The sequence below is a fragment of the Tinamus guttatus genome, unplaced genomic scaffold, assembly GCF_059628265.1.
Source record: "Tinamus guttatus ecotype Peru unplaced genomic scaffold, ASM5962826v1 Tinamus_guttatus_pri_ptg000531l, whole genome shotgun sequence".
NCBI classification, from domain to species: Eukaryota; Metazoa; Chordata; class Aves; order Tinamiformes; family Tinamidae; genus Tinamus; species Tinamus guttatus.
This window is the reverse complement of record NW_028289065.1, coordinates 82,016-97,764: the sequence shown is the minus strand read 5'-3', so window position 1 is coordinate 97,764 and position 15,749 is coordinate 82,016. Positions and strand designations below refer to the sequence as shown.

Below are 15,749 nucleotides of genomic sequence, written 5' to 3'. Positions count from 1 at the left end.
CATAGTTCATCCAGGCCCCCCACATCCCTCTTTGGCTGTCTGTTTCGTAGCGTTGCTCCTGTCTTGTAACTTTTCATCTATCTTCAGTTTCTGTGATGACACATGCTCCATCAGCAATCTCTTCCCTTGTAGCAAATCCAGAGCCCATTCCTTCACCCCTACAAACCAGTCAAGCTAACTGTGGTTGTTTCCAGGGTGGGGATGGCACAGACCATTATCTAGTGCGTGCCCGCTTGGCCATGCTAGAGAAGAACTACAAGTTGGCAGAGATGATATTCCTGGAACAAGTAAGTAAAGAGACCAGGAGCAGAAATCACAGAGTCACAGAACGGTTGAGGTTGAAAGAGACCTCTAGAGATCGCCTAGTCCAATTCCCCTGCTCCAGCAGGGGCACCTAGGGCATGGGGCACAGGATTGCGTCCAGGCAGATTTTGAATATCGCCAAAAAAGGATAATCCGCAACCTCTCTGGACAACCTGTTCCAGTGCTTTGTCACCCTCACAGTAGAGAATGGAGATGAAGCTTATGTCTCATTTATTTGTGAGCAGTAAGATTTGTGTTCTGTCCTGGAAAAGGAACAGTGAGGGAGTAGGTTGCTTATTCCTGAGAGATGATTTTGTGCCCTGGAGTAGAAGGAGAGATTGCTTGTTCCTGATGTAGGATCTGTACCCCCTGAGGTACAGGGAGGCAGATAAGGGAAGGATGTATATCCATGTAAAAGGGGATGGTTCACCGTTCAAATGTTTCTGCACATCTAACCCTGCCCACTGTAAGAGCCTCGAGGTAATGTATCTGCTAAACAGAGACTTGCCCAGGGTAATACTTTGCTTTCTGACACAGAACGCCACAGAGGAGGCCATGGACATGTACCAGGAGCTGCACATGTGGGATGAATGCATTGTGGTCGCTGAGGCCAAGGTACAGAATATTCCTACCCTGGACCTTGAGCTGGGCTTGTTTGATAAGTATTCCAGTTAAGAGTCCTGTCATAGTCTGAGTGTTCTTTATCTGCCTTATCAGACCTCACTTATGCTTGGGGAGCTCCCAAAGGGACTCTGAGCCTGGCCTGGAGGTCCCCCATCTAATTCAGTTCCAGGTGGTAGGATTATTGCACAAAGGAGCCTTGGCTGCTGGAGGGATGAGGGTGCCATGCCATCAGAAAGAGGAATCAAGAGTCCAGAGCAGGTGATAGGAATGGGAGAACAAGGTGCAGTTACAGAGGCAGGGGTGTGAGTGACTTGACTTTCTTAGGAGGAAGTGTGATGGATATCCCCAGTGCTGCTAAAACACAGCAAGAGCTGCGGTCAACAAGGCAGCTGTTAGAATGGCAGGAGGCAGGCTTTAGGGAATAGATGGATCCAGCCTAGAGCTTTTATTTCCTAGAATGCAGTATAGCATGAACCACAGGCCAAGGTGCCTCAGAGCTGTGGTCCAGTCAGGATTACCTTAGCCAGAAGTGCCCACAGACAAGACAGAGGAAGATGATCAGTGGTTCTTGCATCCGACAGCAAAAGAATAAAACAGAGAATAGTTAGGAAAAGTCTACAATGACACAAAGGAATGTAGAGGGAGGTTGCTTGTGGTGGAAGAACAGACCTGGGTGAGTAGTGAGCAAGAAAGCTACTGAGGTTCATTTAAAAGTAGCCAGAGCTTCAGAAGAGAATGAATGAGCTGGCATTGCTGTGGTTTCTGCTAACTGCAGGTGCTTAATCTAACTGGACAGCAATGAGGTTGGTGCCAGGAACTGTTCAGAGCCTGCAGGAGGAGCAGGACCACCTCCTGCCTTGCCCAGATTGACGAATGCTGCATTTCCCTACAGGGACATCCAATGCTGGATAAGCTGCGGAAAGGCTACTATCAGTGGCTGCTGGATACACAGCAGGAGGAGAAGGCTGGGGAGGTCCAGGAGGAACAGGGAGACTACCTGGCTGCCATCAGCCTATACCTGCGAGCCGGACTGCCAGCCAAGGCAGCACGGCTGGCCATGAGCAGGGATGAGCTGCTGACCAATGGAGATGTCATCAATAGGATCTCCACAGCACTGATCAGAGGGGAATTGTATGAACAGGTGAGTGGACCACCTGGGGCCTTGTTATTGCTTAGTGGCATCAGATTTCTTGCCCCATCTTCTGCCTCTGCAGTATACAGAGGGGCTGGGCTGGAAAGCAGCAAAAGTAGCTTTATCTTGATAAATGCACAGATAACATTTGAGAGCAAATGCTGACTGTGTCTGTCATGCGCAGGTGAGCTCTAGAACTGCTCTTATTAGTCAGGGAAAAGATTGCAAATCACTGGTGATACATCTGTGACACATTAGCTGAGCATTGAACAATAGTCAAGCAGTCCCCTGGGAAGGTAGGAGGCAACAGGAAAGGAGCTGCTAATTGAACAGAAAACATGCCACTGTGGAAATCTCCAGCACTTCTTCACAGCAGAATAAGAAATGATGCTGGAGCTTTCATATGAGGATAGTCTAAATGGAAAAGCTAAGGAAGAGAAACAGGAGGTTATGAAGACCATCTGTAAAACCGTGAATACCGTAGAGAAGGGGGGTTATCAGAGAAGGGGGCTCTGTGTCTAATAACACAAGAAATAGGCAGCTGCTCATTCCTCAGAGGGACCTGGACAGACTGGACAACTGGGCGGTGAAAAAAACCTTCAAGATGTTTTGATATCAAAATCCAAAAATGATCAGACAAATCATGGAGGTAAAGTCCGTCAAAAGCCATTCAATATGATGATGTTGAGGCACCATGATATGAACTCAGGAAGCCTCTGCAGTGTGGATTATCGGAAACTGATACACAATGGAGGAGAGGCTGTTCTGTAGCTGCTCTGTTCTTATAATCTTTCCCTAGACATGTGCTCTAGCCACTATTCAAATACTGAAAGACCTGAATCTTTGGTCTTCCAGAATGGCCTTTTTATGCTATGTTCTAATTGGTACAAGTTTTGAGCCTCATCCCACCCTGTTGGCTGCCACTCTTTCCTATCAGGTCAAACCTGCTGCAAGCAGCTGAGCCTTCCCCTCCCCTGCTCATTCCCAGGGCTCCATCATAACCAAGCACCTGGTGGCCACAGTCACAGACCAAGTTGTCAGTGCACCACACTCAGTGCAAAGGGAAGAGAGGTTGTCTCCAAAGCTTTTATCTTATTAGAAGATGAGACTCCAGAAGAACACCTGGGGAATGTGGGTCAGCAGAGAGGTCAATGGTTGCAGTACGTGAAGTCTTTCCAATAAGTTACCTCTATATGCATGCTGTTGGTTATTGGGGAAGTCACAGCAGGTGGGTAAGTCTCTGAGTAGGGATTGTCTGACAGGATTGACAGCTGTACGTGGGGCTGGAATGGGACATGGTGTTATGCAGAGACAGTGGATCTGGAAATTAGCAGCTTGTGTTTGTCTTTAGGCTGGAGACCTGTTTGAGAAGGTTGGGAACCCACGGAAGGCTCTGGAGTGCTATTGCAAGGGCAGTGCCTTCCTTAAAGGTACTGTGCTCAATATCTTCCTCCCCTGGTTCCAGCTTGCTAACAACATGAGCTATTACTCTGGAGTCCAGAGTTCCTCTGAAGTGTCCATTCATCATTATTATTGTGTGGGGATTCTCACATAGCTGTGTCTGTAGGCAAAGCCTCAGGACAGGATTCTCTTCCAGAGGCCTTGATTGTGCTGACTCCACTGGCATGGGTTTGGTCTGGTTCCCCACAGGGTACAGATCACTAGGTTGCTCTGTTGGAGCTGGAGTGGCTTAGACATGCCCTGCATCCCCCATGCCCTCCAACGAGACCCACATGCCACTCAGCCCTGCTTCCTTGCTGAATTCAACATAACAACTATCGTGTCCTCTTACAGCGGTGGAGCTGGCTCGTCTGGTGTTTCCTGCAGAAGTTGTGAAGCTGGAGGAGACCTGGGGAGACCATTTGGTGCAGCAGAAACAGCTGGATGCTGCTATTAACCATTATATTGAAGCCAGGTGGGAGCAGGTGGTGGCTGTATAACCAGCAGCAGTATAATCTGGCAGGCCACAAAGTCCATCTAGTTTGTTTGAAGCAGCATGGGTAAGCCCCCTCATTCCAGCTTTGCCAGAGCCCCTAGTACTTATGTGCAGTCTCTGCTGGCCCACACAGATTTCCCTCCACAGCAGTGTGTGTCAGTCCTAACCTGCTGTTCCTTGCTGTCCCAGTTCTTCATTCTGTCCCGTTAGCTCTGTCAATGCTCCAGACCTTGGCTCTCTGCTGATACTGTGAAGTTATTCAGGTCAGTCTTGTTGCTCCACCTGAAGGAAGAAGATTCAAGCAGCAGCCCACTTTGGTCTCCCTGACTTAGCTCAGCTAGTGGAGATGGGTGCAGGCTGCCTTTAAAGCCATGTTTCTCATGCTAGGTGCTCTGTTAAGGCCATTGAGGCAGCCTTGGGAGCCCGGCAGTGGAAGAAGGCTATCTACATTTTGGACTTGCAGGACAAACAGACAGCAGCCAAATATTATCTCAGGATTGCCCAGCACTATGCAGCCTTGCAAGAGTATCAGGTGAGATCACAGAGTAACAGTCATTGCTTCCCTGGGTGCCTGAGGACTGCTGACCATGGCTGTCTCCCCACAGGTCGCAGAGGAGCTATACATCAAAGGAGACCAGACCAAGGAGGCCATTGACATGTACACGCAGGCCGGGCTCTGGGAACAGGCTCACAAGGTAGTGACAGAAGCAAAATCTTCTGCAGATCTCAGCCTGCTTCCAAGAGGTGTATTGTCTTCCATGAGGAGCTGGCGGTGCCTTTTGCTCTGACACCTGAGCAACAAGCCCTCTTTCCAAAGAATCCATGCAGGGCCACCTAGTAGCCAACAAGAGATCAGCCCCTGCATCCTGTCTGTGTCCCCCTCTGCTTCATCAACCCCTGAGGGTGCACCTGTGACATGAGTAGCACTCTCCAGGGGCCTTGGTTCTGTATGCTTTGATCACAGTGACAAATGACTGCCCATTCTCTGCAGAAACTCTGGCATATATATATACATATGTGTGTGTATATATATATGTATTTATAGTGGGATGGAGATTGCTTTTCTGTCTTCTGCACTGTGAGAAAGGTCACTATGTGTCAGGGCATTTCTGTGCAGTGTCCTGGAGCTTGTTGCATGTATGTTCCTCTTGGCAGCTGGCAGTCAAGTGTATGAGTCAGGAAGATGTGTCTATGCTCTACATAACCCAGGCCCAAGACATGGAGAAGCAGGGCAAGTATAAAGAAGCAGAGAGGTAAGTGTCTTCCTTGGTGCTTGTCCAAGATTGCGCCCTGAGAATCTGACTCTAGCAAGGAGCCCTTTCCTGAGCGAGAGTGGAGTTTGGGCCCTGGGTTTGAAAGGGTCAGAAATATTCTCTGTACACTCAGAGACCCCCAGCTGATACATTAAGCAAAATTTCTAAGAAGAGAACTGGCTGAATTATTATTGTATCTAAAGGGATATAAAGACAGAATTAGGCCAAGAAACTGGGAAAGGGATATGTCATGAGAGATGTGTGACATTGCAGGGGCAGGAGGGGTGTGAGGACCACACATGAGGAGCCCCAGAGGCCAAGTGGGATGGAGGGGGAAGAAAGGGGCCAGCTGACTTCAGCAAGCCCCAGGGTGGCAGGGGTGACAATCTCTGACCCCCTGAATACAAAAGAGATCCAGTTAGGGCACAGCTGTCTATGCAGCAGTGGAAATGCAGCAAGACTCGTCCTGCTGCAGGGTGCCAGGTCTGATCTGGCACGGACAGCTCAGGATCAGATCTGGAAAGTGAAATGGTTTCCATATAGGTGTGCAAACAATGTAATAAGGTTTGCATGAGCAGGGGCAAACAAAGCTGAGTATCTGATGCTGTGGTACCTGATCTCAAGGATGCCCAGCACATGAGAGGAAGAACTGCAGGTGGAAAGGTCGCACCTTTTAGATGGCCTATATGAGAAAGTTTTACTGCTGTTTCCAAGTTGTCATCACAACTGGACTGAGAGCCTCAGGTTGGAGACCAAGATATGAGTAGGTCACAAGCCCAGGGGCTCCTCCAGGTTGGAACACAGGCTGACAAGTATGGATGGAGTGGGGGTTGCACACACAGTCTTGCCTTTGGCCGTGTGCCCAGGACTTCGTCACAGCTGGGCAGGATGCAGCGGGACAGCTTGGGCTGCTCACGTCTCCAGCTGAACCACATGAGTATGCTTGTGTTCCTAGGCTGTATATCACTGTAGATGAACCTGATTTGGCCATCACCATGTACAAGAAGTGTAAGATGTATGATGAGATGGTTTGCCTGGTAGCCAAATACCACAAGGACTTACTGAGTGATACTCACCTGCACCTGGGCAAGGTGAGCACAGGTCATGGCAAGACATCAGCTGGGCCAAGTGGGGACAAGAGTGTCACTAATTCATTGTCTCTCATTGCAGGAGCTGGAGGCAGAGGGACGTTTACAGGAGGCTGAGTACCACTACCTAGAAGCTAAGGACTGGAAGGCCACAGTAAACATGTACAGAATGAATGACATGTGGGATGAAGCTTACAGGGTAATAAAAACTTAACACCTATCTCACCCTGCAGGGGCCAGAATTTGACTGTGGAGTGCCAGTAGGAATTGCTCTGTCTCTACTCACTAGAAAATTTGAAGATGTGAAGTGCATTGTTTAGCTTCAGCAGGTGGCACAGGTGCAGCCCCTTCTGCTACTGCTTTGCCCCAAACTGCTCTGCAGCACTGTGCCCCCAAAGCTGTACCAGACCCCTAGCCGCTCTGCAGCACTGCCTTCCTCCAGACCCTGCACAGAACTGCCCCTCAGAAGCACTTTGTGGCACCATTCCGCAGCACTGTTTCCCTCCAGCATGGACAGATGGCTAGGGATCGTTTCTGCTGATCTAACTCCAGCACAGGCCTTGCTGGAAAAGAGCAGCCTCTTCTCACTGTGCTCTGCCCTACAAGCCTTTGTGGCACCCTCCGCAGTCCAGGGCAGCTGCAGAAGAGTTAGCTCTTCAGGAGACAGCAAGTCTTTCTGATGCTCCCTCAGGAGCGCAGGAGTCTCATGAAATGGGAGTCATGGCTCAGGTTGCTTTGAGCCCTTCATTTTTCTTTGTTTTGAATAGGTGGCCAAGGCACATGGTGGGGCAAACTCCTATAAGCATGTGGCCTATATGTGGGCAAAGAGCCTGGGTGGAGAGGCAGCTGTGAAACTCCTCAGTAAATTCGGACTTCTGGAGATGGCCATTGACCATGCAGCAGACAGTGGGTAAGCAAGTTCATAAGCCCAGCACTTCTCTCCTATCTGCATAACCTCAGAAAGAAAGACAGCCCAAAATATATGTATGTACCTGAGAGCAGCATGTCTGGCATACAGCATGTTATCTCTTCTTACCTGCACTTCCCCACACAGGTAGTCTCTTTCCTCCTCCACACAGGCATAGAGGAGTTACCAGATGAGTCCTGTCCACCTGTTAGTCTCACTTGTGTAAAATCTGATCTGGACAGACAAAAGTAGTTTGCTCTTTAACCTGCATAGGGAGGCCTTGTAAGAGCCTCTGAACACTGAGAGGGGGTACTCATAGTGTCACCATCAGCAGCTGCCTGCCAGGAGAGGGTTGGTCCCACCCTGCCCCTGCCCAACCGTCTGTCTGCACTGCCATTCATTGCTGCGTCCCTGCAGCTTCCTCTTCTCCAGGCTCCTGGGAGCCTCATGACCACCTCTTAGGGTTGAGACGAGGGCTCTGGCACTAACAGCAATCATGAAGGAGCTGAGTCTCCATAGTGAGGTCTCCTCAGGGGGTTAGTGAGGTTAGTTTTCCTGTTCTCTGATCAGGAGAAGGAGCAATGGACAGCGATCACTCACTTGGGACCCTCTGTCTTGCCCTTTCTCCTCTGGCAGTGTCTTTTGCACTACTTGATGTCTTGACCTTAATAAAGGCATGGCCTCACAGCACATAGTCCCATTTTCACCCCACTCTCTCTTTTACTGCAGTGCTTTTGAATTTGCTTTTGAGTTGGCCCGCCTCTCCATGAAGCAGAAGATGCGAGAGATCCACTTAAAGTATGCCATGTTCCTAGAAGATGAGGTAATTTTACTCCTGAAATAGATAGTTCCCTGATCACTCATGTAATTGAAAAGCTTTCCCTAAAAGCTGCCTCAGGAGGCATTTATATGGCTGCAGTCACTACTCACCCAAAGAGCTTCACGGTTGCAGCCCTGAGCTCCCATACACATATCTGTTTCATAAATGTGCTTTGCCTCATGGTAAGTATAGAGAATCATATATTGGTACTGGGGCAGGAAGGCGTACAAAAAAACTCCTTCCTCTCTCCTAGGGCAAATTTGAAGAGGCTGAAGCAGAGTTCATTAAAGCTGGGAAACCCAAGGAGGCAGTGCTGATGTAGGTATCCTTCCTCAATCTGGCCTGCTGCATCTCCTCTTCCCATGCCTACCAGCCTGCTTGCTCCTTCAGCACTGGTCTGCTGTTCGCTGCTACTCCTGTTAAATCTCACGTCGACTCCCCTAGGTTTGTGCACAACCAGAACTGGGATGCTGCCCAGCGTGTGGCCGAGGCTCATGACCCAGACAGTGTGGCTGATGTGCTTGTGGGACAGGCACGTTTCGCCTTTGAGCAGAGAGAGTTCCAGAAAGCAGAGGCCTTCCTTCTGCGAGCACAGAGACCTGAACTGGCAATAAAGTACTACAAGGTAAATGTAGGCTTGTATTCCTTATTTTCTGAGAACCCAGTCTGGATAGAGAGGGAGCGAAATCCAGCTCTCCCTGTCAGCGTAGTAGACACAGAGAAATGATTTACTCAGGTGGTTCCTAGGAGATCTTCATTCTGGCCTGCCCTGAAAAGGCTACATTGGTATAGATTTCACAGCATAACTCAGCTCTCCCCCAGCTGTGGGAGGAAGTATCCTATCAGGAGGCTGTGGAGGGTCCTCAGGAATAACATGAACAGGTTGCATTTGGAGACTGTAAGTGCCTATTCTGCAGAGGTAGCTGTAATAGGTGGACCATTCCTGTGGTAACCTGAGTGAATGGATAGATGTAGTTGCCATTCTGGGGGAGGAAGGGGTGAGATGATGCTTCTCTGGTTTCTTCTCCCAGTCACACAACACGTCTGGCCATTCAAATCATCTTGTCCTGTCCTGTGACAAGATGACTTGAATGGCCAGATGTGTTGTGTGATACCAGGAGTGGTGGGTGCTTGTGAACTGATGAAAATTTCTGCTCTCTGGTGTCCTTGGGCAGGAGGCTGGCATGTGGAGTGAGGCTCTGCGGATCTGCAAGGAATATGTGCCTAGTCGTCTGGAAGCACTGCAGGAGGAATGCAGCAGGGAGGCTGCCAAGAAAGGCTCCAGGTAAGAAATGCTGGGGTCAAGCTTCAGGTAACAGTTTGGGCCATTGCACTGACCTTCGCAGGGGTAGCCTGACTGAGAACCCTTGACTTCTTCCCGCATGGCATTCCCATCTTCCTGCCTGCCTGTTCAGAGATACTCTTGCTACTTACAGATCTCCCAGGTCTCCCCCATTGCTCATCTCCCCAGGGTCCTTAACCAGTTCTCCCCTCAGAATTGCCTGTGCTCATTCCTCTCTGACTTGCCACTGCTGTGAGCCGTCCTGGCCCATTCCCTGCATGCTGTCTGGAAAATCTCTATGGCAACACAGCAGGCTTGCTCATAGGCTGCATTGCTCCCTACAGAGGAACGGAAGGGCTGCTGGAGCAGGCACGGGAGTGGGAGCAGGCTGGGGAATATGCCAGGGCAGTGGACTGCTATCTGAAGGTGCAGGATCCCAGCAACAGCGTTCTGATGGAGAAGTGCTTGCTGAAGGTACTGTATGGGCCTATGAGTCCCCTTATGTGCTCTGCTCTTGGTCTCTCACAAGCTGCAGTGCATTCCAGAGGCACTGTGTTCAGCACAGCGTGCAAGAGAGGAGCTGAAGGGACCAGTGTTCTCAAAGTCTGAGAGCTCTTCATCATCCTTCTCTGAGCCATGATGGGCAGTGTGCTTAGCCTGCCCTGTGCTGGCACCCTTCCTCAGGTGCCACTTCCAGCACTGTGCACCTGTCCTTGTGCCCATATCTCCCTGCACCAGAGCTGTACTCCGATTTAGTTGATATTTGGGCTATCATTCTCTCCTCGTGGCCCACTCCAACAGCCTGTGGATTTTGTTCTCATTCACACTAATCACTGTGCCCTTGTGCCAACTTCAGCTACAGTTACATCTTTATCTGGTGTCCCATGTGTAGAAGTATCTGGGCTTTGCTCCTCTAAATTTCTGAAGTGGGCTGTCACTTCTTCTCTTTCCCCCATAATTCAGGTCTTAGGGCTGGAGCTGAACTCCTTCCAGCTTCATCCGTCTCTTCAGTATCTCTTATCTCTCACGCTGCTGACAACCTCTCTTCACAGGCAGCTGAGCTGGCCATTAAGTTCTTGGGCCAAACACAGAGCATTGAGGTGACACGGACGGTGGCTCCTCAACTGGTGGCCATGAAGAAATACAGTGCGGTGAGGGCTCTCTCCAGACTCTGGAGAACCACATACATGGGGGGAAGAGGCCAAATCACATCCTGGGGTGATGGGTGGATTACCCTGTCTGAGAGTCTGGCAGTGCTGAGCCTTCAGGGAGGAGGAAAGGGGCAGTGTGAGAGAGCCAGGCCTTGGGGGGATGCAGGAAACAGAGACAGGGGTTAATCTTTTGGGAAGAGACCTTGTGTTGTTGCTGTGCTGGGCACTTCCAACAACACCAGCTCCAGCCTGGGCTGCAGGGTACCTGTGATATTTCATCCCCCATGGGACTTTCTCTGGCCCTGTAGGCAGCAGAGCTCTACCTCAACTTGGACCTCATACGAGAAGCTATTGATGCCTTCATTGAAGGGGAGGAATGGAACAAGGCTAAGCGCGTGGCCAAGGAATTAGACCCCAGGTATGCCCTTTCCTTCTCAAATAGACTCTTCCTTCTCTCCCTCCAACTCCCTGGTGATTCCTTGCCCTCTCCTGCCCTGCCCTCTCCTGCCTTGCTTCCCCTAAGTTCCCTGTATTTGCCACACTGTGGCCTTCCCAGGCTCTATAGGGTGCTTCCTCTACAACTGCCTTTCCCAAGCCCCCATCCCTTTATGATCCTCACACTCTTCTATTGCCCTTTTGCCACATATCCCAGGGGAGTTATCATCCCATTTTCTTTGTCCTGTCTCAATATCCCCTTTGTTTGTCATGTTCCTACACTCACGTTTCCTTCCTGAAGGTCCTGTGATCCCTTTTCCTCCTCACACAATATGGAGCTGTCCAGACCCTTTCTTTTCCTTTCTACCTGTGCTCCCAGCAGCAGGCCAGAAAGATGTGGCACAGCTGTAAGTCCTCTTTATGCCAGAGCAGACAAAGTTTAATCCAGCCTCTGCACTAAGGCAAGGCACTATTAGTCTTGCTGTCTGTTAAGATGTTTTCTGTTCAACAGGTCAGAGGAGTATGTGGACCAGCGTTACAAGGAGTATCTAAAGAACCAAGGAAAGGTAGATTCGGTATGTATGTGGGATGTCCCAGAGAGCAACATCAGGATCTGTGCAGATCACAGAACAGTTGAGGTTGGAAGGGTCCTCTGGAGATCATCTAGTCCAACCCCCCCTGCCCAAGCAGGGTCACCCAGAGCACATTGCCCAGAAGCCTGTGCAGACACCTTTTGAATATCTCCAAGGATGGAGACTCCACAGCCTCTCTGGGCAACACGTTCCAGTGCTCCATCCCTCTCACAGTAAAGAAGTTTTTTCCTTTTGTTCAGATGGAAAATCCTGTGTTTCAGATTGTGCCCATTGCCTCTTGTCCTATCTCTGGGCACCTCTGAAAAGAGTCTGGCCCCATCCTCTTTACACTCTCCCTCTGGGTATTTAGACACATTGATAAGGTCCATTTTCAGTTTTCTCCAGAGTTCCAGTTCTCTCAGCCTTTAATCATGTGAGAGATGCTCCAGTCCCTAAGATGCTCCAGTACCTCCTAAGAAGTTCTTTCCTAAACTCACACCAGTCGTTCCACGTCTCTCTTATAATGGGGAGCCCAAGTCCTTGGAGTGTTTGTTATGGGACTTTTACCCAAATATGCCCATAGGTTAGGAGTCTATATGTGCTTCTGAGTCATGGTTTTTGTACACTGGATGTGTCACACTGGATATATGCTTCTGTGAAGGAGGAGAGACTGTGTGTACATGAAGAAAGGCCCTGAGTGGGCTGATGCCTGCTTTGATGCTGGTAGGAAACCTTGCCTGCACAGTGACTTTATGGCTGTTTCTATCCCCAGCTGGTGGGAGTAGATGTCATGGCTGCTCTGGACATGTATGCAGAGCGGGAGCAATGGGAGAAGTGCCTCGAGGTTGCAGCTAAGCAGGTGAGTGCCCATGTGAGCCCTCAAGAGACAGAGCTGGCACCCTGACTCTGAGGAGCAGAACTAGCAGGGACGAGTGGGAAGGGGTGGAGCAGAGACTTCTGTGGGGAGCATGAGGAGTCATTGCAGCAGCTTAAAAAAACACCTCTCCCCGTCCCTGTCTTGGCCAATTTGGACTATCAGGGAAGCGTTAGAACCCGGAAACTTATTGGGTTTAAATTTTGTGGTTAGTGGAACACTGTAATGAGCTACCTGAGATGTTTACAGAATCCCAGAACGGTTGAGGCTAGAAGGGACCTCCAGAGATCATCTAGTCCAACCCCCCTGCTCCTGCAGGGACACCTAGAGCACGTGGCACAGGGTGGCATCCAGGCAGGTGCGGAAGATCTCCAGAGAAGGAGGCTCCATAGCCCCTCTGGGCAGCCTGTTCCAGGGCTCTGTCACCCTCACAGGAAATAAGTTCTTCCTCATGTGGAGATTAAGCTTCCCGTGTTTTAATTTATACTCATTACCCCTCGCCCTGTCACTGGCCACCACCGAGAAGAGTTTGGCTCCAGTTTAGGCTGAGAGAAATTGGCACCTTGGAAGTAAAGTCATTTGTAGAAGAAATCCTTCTTTCTTCTTGTTCTTTAGAAACCTAGTATCAGTCGAAATGAGTCATTGTTTCATCATGAAAGCAAATTTGACAACTTTGCATTTTTACTGACCTAAAAGTAATAAAATGATCTCAACAGAATATTGAAAACCAAGAAAATTAAGATGAAACTGTTTTGCAGTGCTACAGTGCAGTAACAGGAGAATGTTCCTACACTCCTACTCCTAGAGTACGAGGATTTACCCTGAGAGCTTGTTTGTGTTCAGTGGTAATGGAGCTAAACTGAAGGCAGGTGTTGATTCTCTAAAGCGAATAATTGCTTCAGAGCAAACAACAGGGTCACTCCTGGGAAGAGTCTGCAATAGCTACAGAGGATGCAGCTAATCTTTCAGGCAAACACTGATAACTAAGGCAAACATTCATTATGTGTACTACTGTATTTTTAGAACTTCGTTTCCAATGAAGTAATCAGTAACCTGAATTTGGGTTCTATTACAGGTTTGAGGGGTTTTTTTTGTTTGTTTTTTTTGGCATCAGGCTCCTCTAGTGATATGAATGGTGTTTGCTGTAGTAGTTGTATTCTTGGACACTTCCATGTTGATGCTTGACTTATAGAATAAATCTTAAATTTCTTATTTAAAGAATGACAAAGGCTCAGCCAAGTTTGTTATCAGTCAAAAGCACAACACTAACACACTTACTCCAAGAAGATGTTCATACATATCTACCTCTAAAAAAAAAAGTGCTGGCACAACCTTGCTTCATGACCAGTGCAGAACTTCATGACTTTTGACTCACCTGTTACAGAGTGATTATACACTCACATAAAAAAGTCATATGAGCCAAAACAAGTTACATTTCAGACTGAATCTTTATCTCAAGCTGCCCTGTACCTTGTGTTTCATCAGGATCCAGATCTGGGTGTTCACTTTCAGCTACAGTATAATGGCTCTGCTCTCTCGTGTGCTTAATAACCTTGTTTCTGTTGTTCTGTTTTCTGACATTGCTCATCTTCCATACCATCTTCCTCACCTCATTAGCGTATTTAGGCCTGTGTCAAACAGGATCTTATCAAGCTGGGATTTCTCCAAGGTCTACCACCATCAGCCTTTACCAAAGTGTTTATGGGAGCAGTGCTCCATGGAGTCCGGCAGTCTCAGGGATCTGACAGCTTTTGCAAAAGGCCCTAGAGTAACCTCACATATTCTGAAAGTCTGCAGTCCAGCAAGTGTTTGGGTTCATTCTTTCACAGGATAGCAAGTACCAGTTTGGAATTGGTACCGCTGGTGCCAAATTTGTGGAGGTATTGCTTCCTTTAGACAGCTGACAGTGTTCCTTTGGCAAGTGATGAGCTTTGTTTTTCACAGATGAAAGATCAGCACAGCATCAGCTAGCCAGGATCATGTGGGGCCCAAATCAAAAGCCAAATCTGCTGTGTGCGGTGTGATTTTGTCTGGTTATGCTCAGCTCACCACTGGAATTCATGTGCATGGGTTTGTGTGTACACATCTTAAGCCTCCCTTCCCTAGTCATAAGTGTTCAGTTTGTGAATCTCATGCTACTGCTTTCTATATGTCTTCTCCAGAACTATAAAGTCTTGCACAAATATGTAGCTCTGTATGCAACCCATCTCATCCGGGAGGGCAGCTGGGACAAAGCCCTGAGCCTGTATGTCCACCATGGAGCACCTGCCAACCCACAGGTAACAGACACAACATGACATCCTGGTGTGATTTGCCATGATCTATGACATGCTGCATGGGACAGGTTTGCAGAGGTTTCTTCTACCCTGCTATGGCTTCTTCCAGGAGCTCCTCAGTTCCCCTGCAATGTTCTCCACTGGGAAGGAGCTGGAGGGTTTTGAGTCTTCATATTCATTTTAGATGCCTAAGCCACCAAGTCCAGAATGAGATTACATTTGCTGGACCAGAGTGCTGGCTGCAGGAGCATCCCCTGCCTTGTGCTGTAGCACCCCTTGCAATGAGCATCTGCAGTAGTGCTGCTCCAGGAGCTGTGCACCAAGCTGCCGTTCTCATAGCCTGTGTTTGACAGCAGGAGTGCTCCAGAGTTTTGCTGATTCCCCTTCTGGCTCCCTCAAGGTTTCTTTCCCCTTTTTTTTTTTTCTTCTTGCAGAATTTCAACATTTACAAGCGTCTTTTTGTGGAGATGGTGAATGCATCTGGCATGAACTGTGCCGAGGCCTACTCCAGCTGGGCTGATCTGCGTGATGTTCTCTTCAATTTGGTGAGTAAGGTCCTGAGCTGACACTCCCTGTTAAACTCCAACATCCCAGGCAGCTCTTGTGGAGGGGGCAGAGAGACAGTTTCTGGTGAGATGAAGAAGTGATAGGAGGGATAACAGAACAAGAAGGATCTGGTGAAGTGAACATGGGCAGGCAAGAGAAGTCAGAGAAGATGACGACCCTGCACTGAAGGCCAAATCCTAGAAATGGATCAGGGCAGGCCATGGAGTGGCAGTTGGGTGTGGACTTTGGCACTTCCAGAACTCCCTGTATTGGTGGTGCATGGGATGTCCCCACTTTTCTCCAGCTCCGCCTGAGGAAGAACTTCTTTACTGTGAGGGTGACAGAACCCTGGAACAGGCTGCCCAGAGAGGCTGTGGAGTCTCCTTCTCTGGAGATCTTCAGAACCCACTTGGATGCCACCCTGTGCCCCGTGATCTGGGTGTCCCTGCTTGAGCAGGGGGGGTGGACTGGATGATTTCTAGAGGTCCCTTCCAACCTCAGCCATTCTCGGATTCTGTCATTCTGACACCTGTATTTGTCTGCTTGAGTG

The 15,749-nt window shown here is 49.1% G+C and overlaps 1 protein-coding gene across 1 annotated transcript in view; it reads left to right on the top strand.

Annotated features, from left to right (window-relative positions):
- IFT172 (intraflagellar transport 172) overlaps positions 1 to 15,749 on the top strand; it is a 47,316-nt gene that overhangs the window by 26,262 nt on the left and 5,305 nt on the right. The window contains exons 20-41 of the mRNA XM_088534038.1: positions 195 to 287; positions 841 to 918; positions 1,820 to 2,068; positions 3,411 to 3,489; positions 3,854 to 3,974; positions 4,383 to 4,527; positions 4,601 to 4,690; positions 5,151 to 5,248; positions 6,204 to 6,339; positions 6,419 to 6,535; positions 7,104 to 7,246; positions 7,973 to 8,066; positions 8,317 to 8,381; positions 8,508 to 8,688; positions 9,239 to 9,348; positions 9,690 to 9,819; positions 10,398 to 10,496; positions 10,805 to 10,914; positions 11,443 to 11,506; positions 12,276 to 12,362; positions 14,540 to 14,656; positions 15,088 to 15,198. Of these exons, the coding sequence (XP_088390164.1) occupies positions 195 to 287; positions 841 to 918; positions 1,820 to 2,068; positions 3,411 to 3,489; positions 3,854 to 3,974; positions 4,383 to 4,527; positions 4,601 to 4,690; positions 5,151 to 5,248; positions 6,204 to 6,339; positions 6,419 to 6,535; positions 7,104 to 7,246; positions 7,973 to 8,066; positions 8,317 to 8,381; positions 8,508 to 8,688; positions 9,239 to 9,348; positions 9,690 to 9,819; positions 10,398 to 10,496; positions 10,805 to 10,914; positions 11,443 to 11,506; positions 12,276 to 12,362; positions 14,540 to 14,656; positions 15,088 to 15,198 (2,517 nt within the window). The remainder of the gene's footprint in view (positions 1 to 194; positions 288 to 840; positions 919 to 1,819; positions 2,069 to 3,410; positions 3,490 to 3,853; positions 3,975 to 4,382; positions 4,528 to 4,600; positions 4,691 to 5,150; positions 5,249 to 6,203; positions 6,340 to 6,418; positions 6,536 to 7,103; positions 7,247 to 7,972; positions 8,067 to 8,316; positions 8,382 to 8,507; positions 8,689 to 9,238; positions 9,349 to 9,689; positions 9,820 to 10,397; positions 10,497 to 10,804; positions 10,915 to 11,442; positions 11,507 to 12,275; positions 12,363 to 14,539; positions 14,657 to 15,087; positions 15,199 to 15,749) is intronic.